Here is a 20,076-nt window from a genome sequence, read left to right as displayed (position 1 = left end):
TTATGTTAACAACAAATTAAGTTCCTCTCATAAGAACGATGTCGACCGAAGACTATGAAAGATCAACCATTTATTGTACCAAGTGTTATACAACACAAATTTAGATTAATCATTTAACAAACAATATATTAAAAATTAGTAAGATTAAAAGATAAGACATATTAATAACAAACTTTCTTGAATATAAACATTGAAGTCCGTGTTGAATTTATATTATACTATTCTAACACCATTAATGAAATATTTTCACCTTGACAATATTAACTTAGTTAAATATAATGAAGAAGAAGAACATAAATAAACAAGATAAAAACATAATTATAATATAAGTTAACAAAGAGTAGTAAAGGAAACGAAAGGCATAAATAAGAGATTAATGAAAATAAAACATGAAATAAAACTTGGGCATTATAAAGAGAGAAAACAAGAAAATGATCTTGATCTAAAAATCAAGATGTCTAAATGAATGGCAAATGCCTCTTTTTATAAGCTAAAATTCAGAACTATTCATTTGGTAATTGATTATTAATGTAGTGGTCAACTATTGATTTAGTGGACTTGGTGGACAACAGCACTCAAGCATTTTGGCTTGATGAAATGACATTGATGCAATCCGAATTTGACAAAGTGTTCCTCATGAAAGTTGTTAGCAATAATCTCCTCTTTCCACCCACAACATTTCATAGCATTTGGATCACTACAACTCGAGATATGACTAAAATTATGAGTACTGCTTTTGGTGGACGTGGTGGATAACCCTCAAGCTCTTGTCTAGATGAAATATCATTGCTAACATCAGAATTGGAACAGGTGGTCCTCATGAAAGTTATTGTAAATTATCTTATCTTTTTACCCACCAAATTTGATCTTATTTAGTTTTCTAGAACTCCATTTATTGTTTTTTGACCAATCTTTTACTAATTAAATGAAAAAACATGATTTAAATTTGAATCGAAAATGAAAAACAAAGTAACAAGTTAGTATTTTTTTTTTTTTGAAATGGGAACAATTCGTTTAAAAATTAGGAAAAATGATTTTGCATTTCCTTTTATTTTAGAGATTATGTCTTATTTATCTTTATATGAGGGCTTAAATTCCTAAAACAAGAAAGTTACATAAAGCACAATATAGGGAAACAAATTCCATGCATTCCACTATAAACTAAAACAATACTTTCATAATTTTTTTAACTATGTATGCATACTTAGGCTTGTTTGGGAGTATAGTTGTGATTGCTTTTTAAATACTTTTTCTTTCAAAATACATTAAAATAATATTTTTTTTTATTTTTTAAAAATTATTTTTGAGATCAGCACATCAAAACGATCCAAAACATAAAAAAAAATTAATTTTTACCAAAAAAATTTTAATTTTTTGAAAATGCAGGTTGACCGATGTAATATTGGCAGCTAAAACACACCTTATTCATTTATTTTCTTTTCTTTTTATTCTTGGTTAGTTATTTATTTCATACCTGAAATTTTTTTTTATTTTATCTTTTCACATTATATTTATATTATTTAAATCATTATAATTCCTTTTAACTAATGTGATTCATCATATTTAAAGTATCAAAGATGTAACGACTTTGAATTAATGCTCGATTTTCATGGAATAGGATTTAAATTGTTGAATTTAAAAAATTGAAATAACAACGAACAAGTTTAACAAAAAAAGCCATCCCTTTTTTCCCATTTTTTACCATTCATTAGTAGCATAAAAGTTCATTTTGGTCTCTAATTTTCTTTAATTTTTTCATTTTTGATCCTTGTATTTTTTAGGGTTTAAGGTTTTGCTTCTAAATTTCATTTCTTTTATGTTTCAGTCTCTAAAATTTAAGAGGAAAGGAAAAATTTATGAAAAATAAGAATAAGAAGGAAAGTGATTGGTTGACCACATTTTAAAGTTAAAAAAGCTATTTTTGGGGTTGATGGGCTCCTCTTAACAAATGAGTGCCATTAAGATGTTTTTGAACTTCCATCTCACTTGAGAATAGATCGGGTTAAGGAAGAAGTTTTTCATTTAATTTTATATTTTTAAATAAATTTAGGGGTGATTTAGGGTAGGAATTGGTTTATTAAGCTTTTTATGGGTGTTTTTAGGTAAAAATTGATTGAAAATGTTTTTTTTTAATTTTTAGTCCTTGTGTTTTGTGGATTTAATTTTTTGCTCACAAACTTCATTTGTTTTACATTTCAGTCCTTCAAATGTGAGAGAAGAGAGAAAGTTATTGAAAATAGAGAGAGAGGAAAAGTGGCTAGTTGACTATATTTTAGCGGTTAAAAAGCTAATTTTAGTGTTTATAAGTTATTCTTGATAAGATGAGTGCCACTAAAATATTTTTAAGGTTCCATCTTATTAGAAATGGTAGATCGAAGTTAAGAAATAATTTATTTTTTTGTTTAATTTTATATATTTTTTAAACAATTTAGGGTTGATTTGGAGCTAATAATTAGTTTATTAAGCTTATTAGATGTTTACTAGGTGTTTTTAGATGAAATAAATTGAAAAATAAATTTTTTAATCCAAAAAATCCCAACTCAACTTTCAAGGCACCTCTTTTATGGTCAAGAACCGAACCAGCAAACGACATGTTATCTGTAACTACAAACAACACGTTGTTTATTTTATTTTTTTTAGAAAAATAAAGCTCACCCTTAAACATAAAAAATAAAAATAAAAAGAGGCAAAAAGCATTGGTCTGGCATCATGCTTATATGTTCCAGGTCTTTCTTCTATTGGGTCATGCTTATGGGCTTAATTTTTAGGCCCAAATGCTTGTCATTTTCTACGTATTTATTTTATTTTATTAAAATACACTATAAATAAAAATACCTAGCATAATATTTAAATTATTGTTCACTTTTGACATATTGCTTAAATAATTTTATCAATTTATATGAGAATGTTAAAAAAAATTCAATTACTATATGTCTAATATGCAAAAAAACAAAAATGTTCATGAATATTCAATGAAGATCAAATATACGTTTCTTTCATTTTTGATATATTTTGACATGGTTTTATCACATTAATTAATTTTCTTTGCTTTCAATTGCATGTATAATATTGAGATATTATTTTAATATTTTTTAAGACTTTCTTTTGATATCATAATAGATTATTTTTTAAAATAGTGTTTTTTATTAAAAAAATATATTTTCATTGAAACAATAAAAAATGCATTTATAAGGAAATTAAGTTTAGATTGAAGATACATTTTTACTCTTTATTTCAAATGATTGAACTTTCTTACGGACCTTTATTTTAATTGTCATTGCTTTTTTTTATCTTTCTAAAAAATGTGTTACTAATAAAATATTTTAAAACACCAAGGCTTTTTTATGATGGCGTTATCAATTGTTTTATGGGTGACTATATATTAGTCTTATACGCAAATTTTTTGAAATAATTTTCTCATTAATATTAACATAAAATTAAAAATGTAATTTTTTAATTTTTTATTGTAAATATTATATATATATTTCTCTAATTTATTTTTCTCATATAGGTGCATAAATATAATAAATTAATGATTTCTTAATGAGGTTTTTTTCTCATATTTTAATGATTTTTATCTTAAAAAACAGTATTTATCGTGAAAAAAAATGTTTTTGTCAAAATAAAAAAGAAATGCACGAATAAAAAAAAATTAGATTTTTTTATTAAAGAAATATGTTTTTTCTTTATAGTTCAAATCTTTATAGCTTTTCTAAATATTTTTCTATGATTGTTTTTTATCTTTATTCAATGAATTATATTGCTAATAAAAAACTTGTTTTGTTGTAAAAAATATTATATAAATAAGAAAATACATTTTTAATTAAAAAACACATTTCTCCTCAATAATTTTATTCATTTTCTTTTATGTGAACGTCTAATGTATTGTCTTATAATTATATAAAAAATTAAATTTAAATTTTTTTTTAAATTCAGTTATTCTGATGACTTAAGGCACGAAATAGACAAATTAGACTAGATCAATCTAAAACGTCATTGTTTCAATTTATATTTTTATTATAAGAAAATGTTAAATTTGCTTTGAAATACTTTAAAAAAAGTTAGATTGAATTTTTACTGGGTTGGCTGGGTTATATTATATCATCTCTTACCTGATTTAATTTAAAACTCAGCTCGGGCTAGGAACTAGGTTGGAAAATTATCATATTGATTTTTTAAGTCGAGTCGAGTTTGGTAACATTGTTAAAAAAACTCCCATAAATAGCTTAGGGCAACTAACTTGTGCCTTCTAATAGGAAATTAAAACAACCTAAAGGACACGAATTAAAGAGTGAATGCCCAAATCTAGGAAGAAAGCATGATTCGCCATTCAATTAGCATAAAATTTAGCTTCTCCATGGATATGCAACCTGCCAAGGTCTATCGAGCATCTCACAAGCATAATTAATAAGCAGCAAATTGATACTTAGAGCATCTCACGATTTTTTTTTTTATTAATTTTTTTAAAATAAAATTTAAGTCTAAAATACAAACTATATTTTTATTCATAAATCATAAAACCATTAAAAAAATGTAAACTTCAAATCCATGCATAAAATCATAATTATTGTTCATGAATTATAAGATGAAAATTCATGTAGTTATATTTGAAAATAAAACTAAGACTACATGAAACAAAAAAATAATAAAAAAAAAGGGTTAAAAACCTGTGATGGTGCCCTTGCCTGTCTCCACATTCAATACCAGCCAAACCGGTGGCTCAGATTTTACTTATTTTTAGTTTGACCCTAGTCAAACCAAATAAAAATCATATACCGAATGAAATGACACCGGATACCCAATTATTCATATACTGAATAAGATGGCATCGGATCCCAGATTTGCCCATCTCCACGTTCAATACGAGGGACTAGTATGTGAAAAAAACATTATAGCAATCCATCATAATTTATGAGGAAAGTTGCAGTGTTTTTTTTATATATTATAATTATAATTTTTAACCAGTTTAATATTAAAAAATAAAATCGATAAAAATAATTTTTTAAAAATAAAATAATAAAAAATATTATAGCAATCTACATTAACATGTAAAGAAAGTTACAATATTTTTCCCATATATTTTAGTTATATTACTAGTTAAATGACCCGCACCGCGGGCTCACATTTAACTTCCAATAAAAAAATGGGAGTAGAACCCAAGCGCAAGACCCAAGCTTGTTTTTAGATCCTGCAACTAATAATTTGTAAATGAAAGTAAATGTAAAATTAAGTGTAATTTGATAAAATTATTATTACAATACATTTGGTAAAATTAGTAAATGATATAATATTTTCTTTCAAATTCATCAATTATTTTATTAATAATATTAATTACAATAAAATATACTCTTATAAATTTTACTGAAAATAAAAATATTTATAATACAAATCATAATATTTTTAGTATTAATATTATTAATTATTATAAAAATAATATTATTTATAACTCCAAAAATAATAATATTTTTTAGATTAATACTATTAATTATACTAAAAACATATATTAAGAAAAAATATAATAATTATTATAATATTAATTATACCAAAAAAATGATATTAAGAGAACAAATAATAATAGTTTTGAGATCAACACTATTAATTAGACTAAAAAATATTAATATTTTTAACATCAATACTATCAATTATACCAAAAAATATATTAAGAAAAAATATAATAACTCTTTTAATATTAATTATACTAAAAAAATAATATCAACAAAACAAACAATAATATTTCTACTATTAATACTCTGAAAATTAATTATACTAAAAAAAGAATATTAAAAAAAACTAACAATAATATTTTTAATACTAATATTTGTAATTATACTTAAAGTGTAGGCAGCCCAATCACCAAGTAGCGCTTGGGTTGTCCGTCCTCGGGAGAGAACCTAAGCGCCAAGTGTCCTAACATGGTTTTTTTCATTGTAATAGCAAATTTTTAAAATTTATTAATGATGATAATAATATTTATAGTCTTATAAATTTTAATGAAAATAATGATATTTATAATACAAATAATAATATTTTTAGTAACAATAATATGAATTATTATAAAAAACAATATTATTTATAAAACCAAATATAATAATATTTTAGAGACTAATACTATTAATTATACTAAAAAATAATATTAATAGAACAAATAATAATAGTTTTGAGATCAATACTATTAATTAGACTATAAAAATAAATTAAGAAATAATATAATAATTCTTTTAATATTAATTATACTAAAAAAATAATATCAACAAAACAAACAATAATATTTTTACCATGAATACTCTAAACATTAATTATACTAAGAAAATAATATTTTTAATACAATTATACTAAAGGTATAGGCAGCACAGATGTTGCATCGACTGCATTCAAGAGAAAGAAAAGCAAGCGTCATGCGGCGCTTGGGCAGCCTTCCTGTGAGCGTGTGGCACTTGGTCTGCTCCCGGCCAGGACCCAATGCTATTTTGGGTCCTGCTCTGCCAAGCTTAGGGCTAGAGGCGGGCCAAGCCTGGTAGTGCCCACGTTAAAGTGCCAAATGGCGCTTGAACTGTAGCGTAGAGGAAGCAAGGCAAGTGCCACGTGGCGCTTGGGCTGTTTGCTCTCAAGAGGAGAACCCAAGCGCCACGTGTCCCAAAGTGGTTTTTTTCATTGTAATAGCAGGTTTTTAAAATTTATTAATGATGATAATAATATTTATACTCTTATAAATTTTAATGAAAATACTAAAATTTTTATAATACAAACAATAATATTTTTAGTAGCAATAATATGAATTATTATAAAAATAATATTATTTATAACAACAAATATAATAATATTTTAGAGATTAATACTATTAATTATACTAAAAAATAATATTAATAGAACAAATAATAATAGTTTTTACATCAACATTATTAATTAGACTAAAATAATAATAATAATATTTTAATACCAATACTATTAATTATACTAAAAAAATATAGTAAGAAATAATATAATAATTCTTTAAATATTAATTATACTAAAAAAATAATATCAACAAAAAAAACAATAATATTTTTATCATTAATACTCTAAACATTAATTATTAAAAAAAAATTATTTTTAATACAATTATACTAAATGTATGGGCAACCTCAGTTCCACGTTACACTTGGACTGCACCCAAGAAAAAAAAAAACAAGCACCACGCGACGCTTGGGCGTGGCATCCAAAGCCCCACATGCGCCTTGGTCTGCCCCAGTGCCCAAGACTAGGCAAACCAAGGGCTAGGTGGCGATGCACTTGACGCCCTGGTTTGCCCCCATCCCCGAGGCCGGGTAGACCGAGCGTCAGGGGGCAGCAGCTTCAGGGGACTTGCCTCCAGGCTGACACCCCTGCCCTCCAGCGCAACCACACTCCTGTCAAACAGTATAATCTATAGTAAAAACACTTACAATACATCCATAATACAACACAATGCAATTCATAATAAATTCTTTTACACTAAACAGTATTTCACGCTTCATTAAAACACTAATTAGATTTAGTTATAATTAATAATAATTGTAATAATATAATACAATCTTAATTTTAACAGTACCAACATGAGTCATGCGAATGTGTCATTGCCATACAGGACAAAATCCACCGTCAACATCAATGGAAACATCAGGGGCACCAAACTATAAAACAAAATGGAATCATCGCCATCCCATCTTCTTCCAAGGGTATTATCTTCTCAAAGCCAACACCATTGCGGCGGTACCCAAGCGAGGTAGTCTCTCTCTCCCCCTCTGCTCACTTCATTGTATCCATGCTTTGGACCATACTCGCGATTTATCAATTTTTGTTAATTAAATGATTCATTTCCCATTGACGAGATCCAATTCCTTCTTCTAGGAATTATTAAGGGTTTCAATTGATTCAACAATTAGATGATATTGGGATTAGGACCCAAAAGAAACTTGGGAATTTATTACTTGGACCATAAAGCTTTCACCTGATGGTGTTTTCTCATGTAGTAATGTAGAAGTTTATGGTTAGATATGAAAATAGAAGGGGGTAGAGCTCACTGGTTTAAACTTTGTGTGGAGGCCCAGGCATGTTCACAGGTATAGGGATAATTCACACTCACGAATTGCTATTTGAATGTTCATCATGTCATCAGACCTTGGACTTGTCCACCTCCAATCTGAACTAGAGATCGCATCACATACCCTTTTTGATTCAATGATAATCCTTGTTATGGGATGTCACCATTACTTAATTTGAATATGTGTCAGTACCATCAATATCTTTTTGTTGAACTATAACTAAGAATTTGAGTCAGAAATTAACAAATGATGTTTCATTTGGAGTATGTAGCAATAGCTTTGTGCTGTCCAAATATACGAATCAATTATATTGAATGTGATGGTTAATATTTCTCTATCCTGCGTGCAGGACTGCACAAGCATAATATACAGGAGTATAATTTCTTAACAGCCTAGCAGCTTTCTTCCATTTGAGGCAATTAAGTCTGTGGCTAGCTAGATAGCATTTGAAGTAGGTTTCAGTGGCAATGGACTCAAAAAAAGCAATTTCTTTTTCAAAGGGGTTATTGCAGAGTGAAGAATTATATCAGGTATATGATCTGCTAGTTTTGTGTGTTTCCCTTCTTTTTTGTCTCCACTATGAATGCACTGTTCATTCGTATCCATAATATATCCCATGGTCAAGGTCTAGCTTTGGCTTACCTTAAATTTTTTGCAACAGTATGTCCTGGAGACCAGCGTGTATCCACGTGAACTAGAGCCTCTCAGAGAGCTAAGGATGCTTACTGCTACCCACCCAAGGTCACCACATTATCATTCAACTTGTTCACCAGAAATCCACTAGTAATTTGCCTTTTACTCACGTAGGTTTTTGATGACACTAAATTTGAAGATTAATGAGCTTCTTGTTATTTCCAGGGCCATGATGGCTACTGCACCAGATGCTGGTCAGTTGATGGCAATGCTCTTGAAGCTAGTAAATGCACAAAAAACAATTGAAGTGGGAGTTTTCACTGGGTACTCCCTTCTCCTCACTGCTCTTTCAATTCCTAAGGATGGAAAGGTAAGAAGTTCTTTATTAAAAGTAATCTAACCATAACCGACCAAGGTTATGTATATACTGGTTTTTGTACTTTAAAGGCTTAATTTCCTCGTAATATTGTAGTATATTGTTTATATCTTTGCTATGAACAATCAATAATTGATTATCCTTGCTGCAGATTACAGCCATAGATGTGAATCGGGAGGCTTATGAAATAGGATTACCAATTATAAGAAATGCTGGTGTTGAACACAAAATTAACTTCATAGAATCAGAAGCTCAACCGATTCTTGACAAGCTATTAGAAGATGTAAGGACTCAAGTCCTTGAGAGATTTTAACATGGTGTAATATTTATTCTTGCTTTTGAAACCTACACAACAGTCCTTATACAATTTAAGTGAAGAATAATAGAGTATGTGATCATTTAATTGGGAGGAAAAACACCAAGCAAACTGAATCTTAGAGGTTTAAAATATGTTGCCCGATTTTTATCCATCTTTTCTATCCTCTATCATTCATTCAATTAATATCAGGTTCATTTTGGTAATAAGATTTTTTGTTTTTGAAATTTGTTGCAGCATGGAAATGAAGGCAGTTTTGATTTTGCTTTTGTTGATGCTGACAAAGTCAATTACTGGAACTACCACGAGCGGCTAATGAAATTGTTAAAGGTGGGGGGAATAGTTGTCTATGACAACACACTATGGGGAGGGACAGTTGCTTTGTCAGAAGAGTCTACTCCAGAGAATATGAAAGCAGGCAGGCAAGTTACAATTGAATTTAACAAATTGCTTGCAGCTGACTCCCGCGTCCAAATCTCACATGCTCCATCGGGTGATGGGATCACAATTTGCAGGCGAATCTACTGAATATCCGCCTGATACTCGCTTTTGCTACTGTGTGAATGCTAGGAGTGAAAGCTTAATAAGAGCCATTTTACTCCGTGATCACAAGATATAATAATATCGTGAATGAAATTCTGACTACCATTTTCTGGTTGATTCGGCTGAAATGTCTTGAAATATAAAACTTTGCTATTTGGTTTGGATTGAATTAAGTGTGTATTTGTTAATGTGTTGCAAGGTATTTTTTTTAAAATGTTTTTTAATTGAAAATATATTATAATTTTTTTTTATCTTTTATATTAATATAATAAAGCTACCAAAAAACATATAAAAATATTAATTTAATGTCTTTTCAAGTAAAAAAATATTTTAAAAAATAAAAGTTATGTGATAGGAGTTGTGGCTTTTTATGAAGTATTTTTTCTGTAGCATGACATTAAGTTAGCAGTTTAATAAATTAGTTTAGATGTTGATTTTAAATATTTAGCTCAAGAGTTAAAAGGAGGAAGCAAGTGTATTATTGCCCACCATTCTATCTCTTAGGGCTGTCCTAGCATAAATGAACTAAAAAAAAAAAAAAAGGTGCAAGTCGTGTTCTCCTTGTCACGTGCCCTTCACTGCAAAGAAAATATATGACATATGCTATCAAGCTTTCCAAGGGCCTCGTGTAAAAATTGCTTGAACTGTTTTCAACTTTTTAAACCCATAGGAATTCATTAGGCTATTATAAGAATTTTGCTTGCAATGATTTGTTCATTGTACATGAACACACTGTTTTCTAAAATTGTATACTAAACTAGTGAGGAGTGATGTTTAGTTTGTAATAATAGTATTCATAATATAAAAATTTATTCAAGAAAAATCTAGAGTGTATATAATTTTAAATCTATAAACATGCAAAAGCATAACTCAAGTAAAACATGCTTTCACCATAAAAAAAAAAAATACTAGCATGCATACTAAACATATATATTTAAACTTACAATTGATATAAAATAAAATAAACTAGAATACATACTAATAATAAAAATAAATATGTTTAAATTAAAATGAAAAAAAATATTTACTTGTTGAAGTACTTTTAAGTAATGAAATTTTTGTTAGTGTTAATGATGAATCTTTTACCTTTAACGACTTTATTGCTCATCACTTGTACAATTAAGATATTTGTAATATGTCTCTTAAAATTCCAATATTGTCACCTTAGTTTAGATACACTTCTAAATAAGATCTTTAAATCAAAGTGAAATAACTCAATTATCTCTCAACAAAGTAAACTCAAGCTTTAGATTTGGAAGGAAAGTCAAAGCATAAAAAGAAAAGAAAACACTAAGATGTGAGGTGAGGAAGACCGTAAAAAATATAAAAAAACATTGTTGGAAACTCTTCATTCACACTTTTTTTATAGTGGATTTGCGAAGTTAAAAAATTAAAGAATTAATTCTAGTAATAATGAGAATTAATTCTCATATAATTAATCTTTGATTAATCACCATAAATAAAGAATCAAATCTGAACATAATGACTATAAATCTGTATTTTTAAGCTGAAAAAAACAATTCAGATTTACAACAAAATCTTATCGAATAGACTATTAGTATTGATGAGTTAGACTAATAAACAATAGTTTAGAAGAAATGGTTCTTCATGAACTAGGCCTAAGTCCAATTTTCAGTTGGAAAAAATTATCTTTTTATGGGTCAAAATATTATGTTACAATAAATCCAAACTCAGGACTAGACCCGGTTCGAAGCCCAATCATGAGTTAGGTCAGGCTAACATGAGTGCGTGTGGGTTTAATCACAAAGCCCACTTTGCCTAGGATCTCTTCCCTTTAAAAGCTTGGGTTTCATTTAGGCTCAATTTTGACTTTTTAACTACCCCCTTTATAAACACCACGAAAGTTTTATTTCTTTCTAATGCGGGATAAAGTTCTTTAGATGGTTTTTGATTTCACTTTACCAAGTGTTTTTTTATATCAATTTGTCATTTACCCATGTGGTTACTTTATATGAATATGTGCTTAATTGATTGAATGATTAGAAAAAAGCCTATAAATTTGCCATACATAATGATAAAGAATATGATTATGACACATGATAAAAAAAAACAAATTACCTTATAGGCAATGTTTATCCATCATTTTTTAGCATTTTAATATTGTGCTAACTGGTATGAATAAGACACCGTATTCTAAAAATCTGGAGATAGATCATAAAACCCTTACCAAGATTAAATTTATATTAAATAAGAAAGGTGTTTGGGTCACTAGAGACCAGGTGGGAGCTCATGCTGAGGAAGAGCATGATGAGGAAGAAAAACCACATGTTGGTGGTGATGATGAGTTTACTGGCATATTTGAGACGCCACCTACAACTTCCTCTTCTAAAAATGCTAGTACTGGTTCATAGATATCTAGGATGAAAGATCACATAACCCATATTGAGATGAATATGAGCTATCTCTAAGACTCTCAAATGCATATCATAGCAAATCAAGAGCACATGGCCAACAACTTACAGGATATCAAGACAATCATAGCAAATTTACTTTCTCGATATCTACCAACTAAGGAGATTGTACCAAAAACATTTTCCTATTTTCATGATTTATCTTTTTGTATTTTCTTTTCCTAATTGTAATGTATATTACATTTTGAACATTATGACATGTTTTTATATTCACCTTTTTTATGCTTTTATGCTTTCCTATTACTTTTCGTTGATGATAAATGGGGATAGAATTGGATAAAATAAAGAATAGATATAAACCAATTTATATTAATTATATCATTAAGAGGGGTGTATATATATATAGATAAAGAATCCCCCTTATCTTTTGCAATATAGTGCCCTTTGGAGACTTTAACAATTATCAACAATCCATACACACACACACACACACACACACGCTTATCAATTATTTGTCATCTAAAAAAAAGGAGATTGTTGACCTTTGGGTCATATATTAATATTTATATATTTTGATAATAAAAATTAAATGAAAATAGACTAATGAAATGCTTGGTTGAGAATAACTTTAAACAAGTTTTATATGAAGATTACATTAACAAGCATGAAGAATTAAATGAAAAAAACCAATCAACAAGTCCAAGATGCAAAGCAAATTAAGATTTAGTTCTTAAAGATTCATTTTAGTGAAAATTATGTAAATCTTTATATCTTACTTGATAGCACAAATTAAAATGCCATACATTTCACATTGCATACATTATAGGATTGATATGCATTTAGTCGGTTCAAGATTCACCTGGCTCAAAACTGTTAAAACTAGATTTTACGTTGAAGTGGTCGACCGCTTGTTCATTAGGGATGAATACCTGGGAATTTGCAAGAATCAGTTGACTTGACTAATCTGAATAGTCAATTGTTTCATTTGTCAGAGGACCAGTAATAACTATAAAACGACTAGTTTTTGCTAGAAACATATATATAGCTTGTTTAATTGCATAATTAAATACTGAATTTGAATATATATTATATACAAGCTATTTTAATAGCAAAAACAACTTCAAATCATCAATCCTGAATCATACTCATATTTGTATATTAAAACCTTCATATTCTTGTATAAGAGTCTAAATTCTCACACTCACTATATTTAAACACCTTCATACATTCTAAGTGCTATTGATTGAGTTATAAATATATAAGCTTCAATTGTATTATCTACTCTTTGAGAGAGTGTTGTTACATTTTAAACAATTATAATCCTTCAAGAGTTTAAGTGAAAAACTCTTGGTCATCTTTGAGATACATTACCAAGGTGAAAAATCTTGAAGAGGGTATTTCTTCAAGTGATGAAATAAAAAGCTTGATGGGGCATCGTAATCTTTGGTTTGTATTAGTAAAGAATATAATACTCAAGATCAATTTGGTAGTTGAGTTGTGGATATATGCTTGCCAAACCACGTTAAAAATTGAGTTTGCAATTTTTATCTTTATACTATTTACTTTAAGCATTTTCATTATATTGTTGGTTAATTGTATTTAATTGAGTTAATTACAATATTTATTATTATTAGTGAAACATCCAATTCATCCCCCTTAAATGTTATTGTTATCTTAATCCTAGAACAACAAACATCCCCTACTTATACTTTTCATCTCAAGTTGATTAAATTTGTTATATATTTTTTTTAGATATATTGGTTGACCAGTTTTATCTTGTCATGCTCTATTGTTTGGAGGATTGAGAGTCTTCTAGTTGCATTCATTTGGAAAGGTTCATCCATTTCCTATTTTGGGGCTAAGGTAGCTTGAGATTTTGTTTCTTACCCTCTAAAGGAAAAGGGTTTGGGGATAAAAAGGGTTAAGACATGGAATATAGCAACTATTATTAAACATGTCTAGTGGCTCTTATCAAATAGATTTTCTATTTGGGCAGTTTGAGTGCTTAATACCTTACTTAGAGGGAGATCTTTCTGGCATATTAGACTTCTTTCAGCTCCTTTCTAATCCTTAAGGAAGATTCTTCTTAGTATAGATTGGTGCAAAGGACCATATATCTCTTGCATAGGTGATGAGAAAACTACTTCTCTTTGGCTTGATAATTGGTTATCGGATGACCAGTGTTTCTGTGACCTTCTCTCTTTTAGGGTGCTATCCTCTATGGGGTTGCCCTGCTATGCAAAGGTTTTGGACATAATTAAGAAGGGTGCTTAGGCTTTCCTCATAGGTAGTTAAGAGCTGCAACCTATTTGGGACTTAATGCACTTTCATCTCAAGATTACCTTACTAGACTTCTATGTTTAAAATGGTCACTCGTTAGGGAAGTTTACTATCAACTTGGCTTGGGAGTTTCTTTGAGACTCGAGACCCAAAGATTCTATCCATCATCTTATTTGGTTTCTAGGTCACATCTTGAGACACTCATTTATTTTATAGCTTGCTAGTCTAAGTTGTCTTCATATTATGAATAGACTTTATGCCTAACATATTATCACCTTCTTGATATGTGTACTTTATGGGTTGCATGTTAAGACTTATGATGACCATATATTCTTTCAGTGCCCTTTCTCTACTTCGGTTTGGGGTGCTCTTATGAACAAGACTTTTACAGGTTGGCCTACAATGACATGATGACCTTTACTCCATTGGACATCCTCGCACTTCAAAAAAAAAGGGACTTCATGCATTTACTTGCTCAGTTAGTTCTCTCAGCTACAGTTTACTTCATACTTCATTTGATTTGAGAGGAATAATCGGATTTTCCATTAGAGTTAATTCCCTCACTAAGATATTAGTGAGAAGATTTTCGAGCTTGTTTGGTCTTATTTGATAGAGCTCAAACCAAGGTATTAGATTTCAATTACCCTCATGTCTATATTGTCAGTATAATAAGAAAACAAGAATTCCAAGTGAGCTTTTTGTTTATTGAAAAACTGCCCCTGTCAATTCCCTGTTTTACTTCTTATACGCGAGTGTTTTCCTATACATGGAGTCTAATTGATTCCTGATATTCAGCATCTATACATGGGAAGATAATCTCTACAACTGATATTAATAGAGTCCTAAATTGTATAAGTGTCTAAATTACATACGGTAACATCCTCCCTCAAAATGATGCTGGTAAGTCAACCAACAATAATTTGCCAACAAGAAATTGATGTCGTTGTCGAGCTATAACTTTGGTGAAGATATCAGCCACTTGGAGATAAGAAGATATGTGAGGAAGAGATATCACCTGACTTTCTAAAGTGTCTCGAATAGAATGACAATCAACCTCAATATGCTTGGTGCGCTCATGGAAGATGGGATTGGTGGCAATCTGAATAGCACTAGTGTTATCAGCATGAAGAGGGGTAGAAGTAGTCTGAGGAAACCCAAGCTCTGCAAAAAGACCGCGTAGCCATAAAATTTCAGAACAAGCAGTAGACATGGCACGATACTCAACCTCAGTAGAGGATTTAGAAACACAATCTTGTTTCTTACATCTCCAAGAAATCAAGGCATCCCCTAAAAACATACACCAACCTGTAGTAGATCGACGTGTATCCGGACACCCAGCCCAATCAGCATCACTATAGGCAACTAGTTGAAGAGAGGAGTCGGTAGGAAAGAACAACCCACGAGTAGGTGAGCCTCCAAGATAACGGATGATGCGTCGAACTGCAGCAAGATGAAGATGTTGAGGAGAAGACATAAATTGACTGACCTGATGAACAACATAGGAGATATCAAGTCGAGTAGTAGTCAAGTAGATAAGACTTCTAACCAGGCGCCTATAAAGAGTAGGATCATCTAGAAGGTCCCCTTCATTTTTCCTGTATTTGACATTGACCTCCATAGGAGTATCAACCGAAGAAGTGTCCTCCAAACCAGCCAAAGTGATAAGATCTTGAATATACTTATGCTGGTTCACGAAAATACTATTAGCCCGATGATGAACTTCCAATCCTAAAAAGTATGTGAGTTGGCCAAGATCTTTCATATGGAAAGTTGCATGTAATTGCTGTTGAAGCTTAGTAATCAAACCATAGTCAGTGCCAGTAATGATAATATCATCCACATAAACCAAGAGAAGGACTATACCTGACACAGACATATGGAAGAAGAGAGAAGAATCATACTGACTTTGTGTAAAATAGAAGGAAAGGAGCGTATTGCGAAACTTCTCAAACCAAGCCCGAGGCACTTGCTTAAGCCCATATAAAGAACGCCTTAGCTTACAGACATCATGAGGAGAACAAGTAGTCATACCAGAGGGAAGCTTCATGTAAATCTCTTCCTGGATATCACCATGAAGAAAGGCATTCTTCACATCCATCTGATGCAATGGCCATGACTGTGAAGCGGCAATTGCTAAAATGGTTCGAACCGTGGTCATTTTGGCAACAGGAGCAAATGTCTCCTCATAGTCAACCCCATATTCTTGCTTGTAACCTAGAGCTACGAGGCGAGCTTTGTACCGATCCAAAGAGCCATCAGAACGAAGTTTTACAGAGAAAACCCATTTACTCCCAATAGGTTTGACTGTAGGAGGACAAGGAACAATATCCCAAGTGTGATTCTCCTTAAGTGCTTAAATTTCTGCTTGCATTGCATTTTGCCAACACTCATGTTCCATAGCCTGTTTATAGCAAGAGAGAATGGAAATAGTGGATAAAGTAGTGACAAGAGAGACAGGAGAGAAGAATCCATACCAATCAGGGGGTTGAGAAAGGCGAGTAGACCGACGAAGAGTGGTGGAAGTTGGAGCAGGATCAGGCACTGGGTCAAGATCGGAAGGGGGCACAGAGAAAGTGGAATCAGACTCATGTCGACGACGTCTTTCATATACAAAACCAGGTTTAAACTTTTCCATAATTGTTGGGGAATAAAAAAAATTAGGCAGAAAGGGTAAAGAAGCAGATGGCAACTCAACATGAGATGGAAAGAAATATTGATTTTCAAAGAAAATCACATTCCTAGAAACTCGTATACGACAAACATGAGGGTCATAACAAACATAACCCTTTTGAGGGATAGCATAACCAAGAAAAACACACTTAACAGACTGAGCAGTAAGTTTATGTCGTTCATGAGCAGGGAGATGCACAAAACAATCACAACCAAATGTGCGAAGATCAGAATATAAAGGAGAATGACCAAACAACTTAAAGAAAGGAGAAACATGATTTAATGTAGGAGAGGGTAAGCGATTGATTAAATAAACTGAAGTAGAAAGTGCTTCACACTAAAAACGAGGAGGAACAGATGATTCAAGTAAAAGAGTTCTTACCATATCAAGAAGATGACCATTTTTTCTCTCAGTAACACTATTTTGTTGTGGTGTCGAAGGATAAGAACGTTAGGAGATAATCCCTTTGCTTTGAAGAAGGTCCTGAAACTCATTAGACATGTATTCGCCGCCAGAATCAGAACGCAAGATCTTGATGCTGGCAGAGAATTGAGTCTCAAGAAGTGCAAGAAATCGCTTAAAGACTGAAAAAACTTCAGCCTTAGCCAGGAGAAAGTAAACCCAGGTAAAACGACTAAAGTCATCAATGAAAGTAACAAAGTACTTATAATGTGCATGAGAAACAACATGTGCAATCCCCCAAACATCACTATGAATAATATCGAAACATTGAGAGGCACGAGATGTATGATGAGGAAAAGGTAGAACTTTACTTTTTCCAAGTTTGCATGATGTACAATCAAAAGAAAGATCAAGAGAAGAACATGTTTTATTTCCCAATAATCCAGATTTAAACAAAGTGCGAAGTACATCCGAGTTTGGGTGGCCTAGATGTTTATGCCACATTTTATGTCTAGAACCAATAACATTACATGCAAAAGAAAGTAAAGGAAAACTAGGAATAATAGTTGAAGAAGAAATGTAAAGAGGAAAGAGTCGTCCCACTTTAGGCCCCTTCGCGATCATTTTCCCTGACACTTGATCCTGCACAACACAACCAGAACGGGAGAAATGGACATCACAATTATTATCAACTAATTGACCAACAGAAATAAGATTTGTGGAGAGATCAGGAGAAACAAAAACATCAATCAAGGAAGGATAAAGATCACCAACAGAACTGATAGACAGAGAACTGCCATCAGCAGTATTAATTTTTAGATTACCATTATAATTTCTGACATTGAAAAGAGAAGCTACAGTATTGGTCATGTGGTTAGAGGCATCAGAATCCAAATACCATGGTTTAGAAGGAAATTTATAATTACCTGAGAACCCAAAAGCAGAAAGAGCAGAAATGATCATTTGTTGTACCATTTCAGGAGTAAGTGTATTTGGGTTTGCTATAGGAACAACAGGCGAGGCAGTAGGCAATACAACAGAACTAGAGGCACCAATGGAGGCATGATAAGCAGTGCCCTGTTTCCTTTCAGGTCGAATGGGACAAGTAGAGATAATATGACCTTGTTTCTTGCAGTAGTTACAGAACTTTTTAGGGCAATCCCTAGCAATATGACCAAAAGCCTTACAACTAAAGCACTATATAGCATGCATGTCTCTACCCTTATTCCTCCCTTGTGCTGCATAAGCCACAGAAACAGGTGCACTAACATTAACCCGATGTTCCATAGCAGCCTGAGTGACAATACGCTGTTCCTCACGAAGAAGTTCACTCAAACAGGCATCCAGAGATGGTACAGGATGACGATTCATCAGATTGGAACGTGCAGTTTCAAAATCAGAATGGAGCTTCATCAAGAATTGATCTCTCTTGCTTGTTTCATGCACTGCCTGAACAACAGAGAGAGCTGCAGCAGGAACATTAGCATAAACAATATTCGAATAATTAGCCCAAAGATTTTGAAAACCAGAAAAATATTCCTCAATAGAGAGACTTCCCTGTGTGAAATTAGCCATCTCATACTCCAATTGAAAACGTCAAGTCGTGTTGTCTTGATTGTAAACCTTATTTAGATAATTCCACATAGTAGCAGCAGTTTTATAAGGCCTCAGATTGAGAACAAGGTAAGGCTCTATTGAGCTAAGGATCTAGGACATAACCCGAGCATCCATGATTTCCCATTTAGACAAAGCATCGGCATCGTTAGGTGCGAGATTACTACCATTAATATGACCCCACAATTCTTTCCCTTTGACAAATAATTGAAACTGAAACTCCCAAGCAGAATAATTTTTGCCATTAAAACGGATATGGAACGAGTTTAACCTTTCAAATGACATGATGAACCCGAAAGAAAAATAGCCCACTAGAAGATTGCACACTAGAAACTCAACAGAAAGTGCCAAGTAATTCCAAGCCAGGAATCAAAACAAAGATTGCCGAAAGATGAATAAACCAATAATTAAAATTAAAAAACTACCAAGAATTAAAGCCAAGCCAAGAACATCAAAAACTGTAAAGAGTGAAAACCAAACTAGGAATAGCACAAAGACTGCCGAGAGTCATAAAGACACCTTCAAGAGAAGAAAAAAAGAAGATCAAAACAGACAAGGATTCATAACCTGCTCTGATACCATGTTAGTATAATAAGAAAACAAGAATTCCAAGTGAGCTTTTTGTTTATTGAAAAACTGCCCCTGTCAGTTCCTTGTTTTGCTTCTTATACGTGAGTGTTTTCCTATACATGGAGTCTAATTGATTCCTGATATTCAACATCTATACATGGGAAGATAATCTCTACAACTGATATTAATAGAGTCCTAAATTGTATAAGTGTCTAAATTACATACGGTAACATCCTCCC

The 20,076-nt window shown here is 31.2% G+C and overlaps 1 protein-coding gene across 2 annotated transcripts; it reads left to right on the top strand.

Annotated features, from left to right (window-relative positions):
- The first annotated feature begins 7,608 nt into the window (after nt 1–7,608).
- On the top strand, nt 7,609–10,097 carry LOC133673899 (probable caffeoyl-CoA O-methyltransferase At4g26220). 2 transcript variants are annotated; one of them, XM_062094829.1, is made up of 6 exons: nt 7,609–7,741; nt 8,410–8,590; nt 8,722–8,801; nt 8,919–9,063; nt 9,221–9,352; nt 9,623–10,097. In XM_062094829.1, exons 2-6 carry the CDS (start codon nt 8,528–8,530, stop codon nt 9,911–9,913), a joined length of 711 nt encoding a protein of 236 aa, XP_061950813.1. In that variant the 5' UTR covers nt 7,609–7,741; nt 8,410–8,527; the 3' UTR covers nt 9,914–10,097. The 2 variants fall into 2 exon arrangements, with proteins under 2 accessions (XP_061950813.1, XP_061950814.1); XM_062094830.1 differs by lacking the exon at nt 9,221–9,352.
- Nucleotides 10,098–20,076: the final 9,979 nt, after the last annotated feature.

The sequence above is a fragment of the Populus nigra genome, chromosome 15 (assembly GCF_951802175.1).
Source record: "Populus nigra chromosome 15, ddPopNigr1.1, whole genome shotgun sequence".
NCBI lineage: Eukaryota > Viridiplantae > Streptophyta > Magnoliopsida > Malpighiales > Salicaceae > Populus > Populus nigra.
Note: the sequence above shows the minus strand (reverse complement) of the source record. Positions and strands in the feature narration are given on the sequence as shown.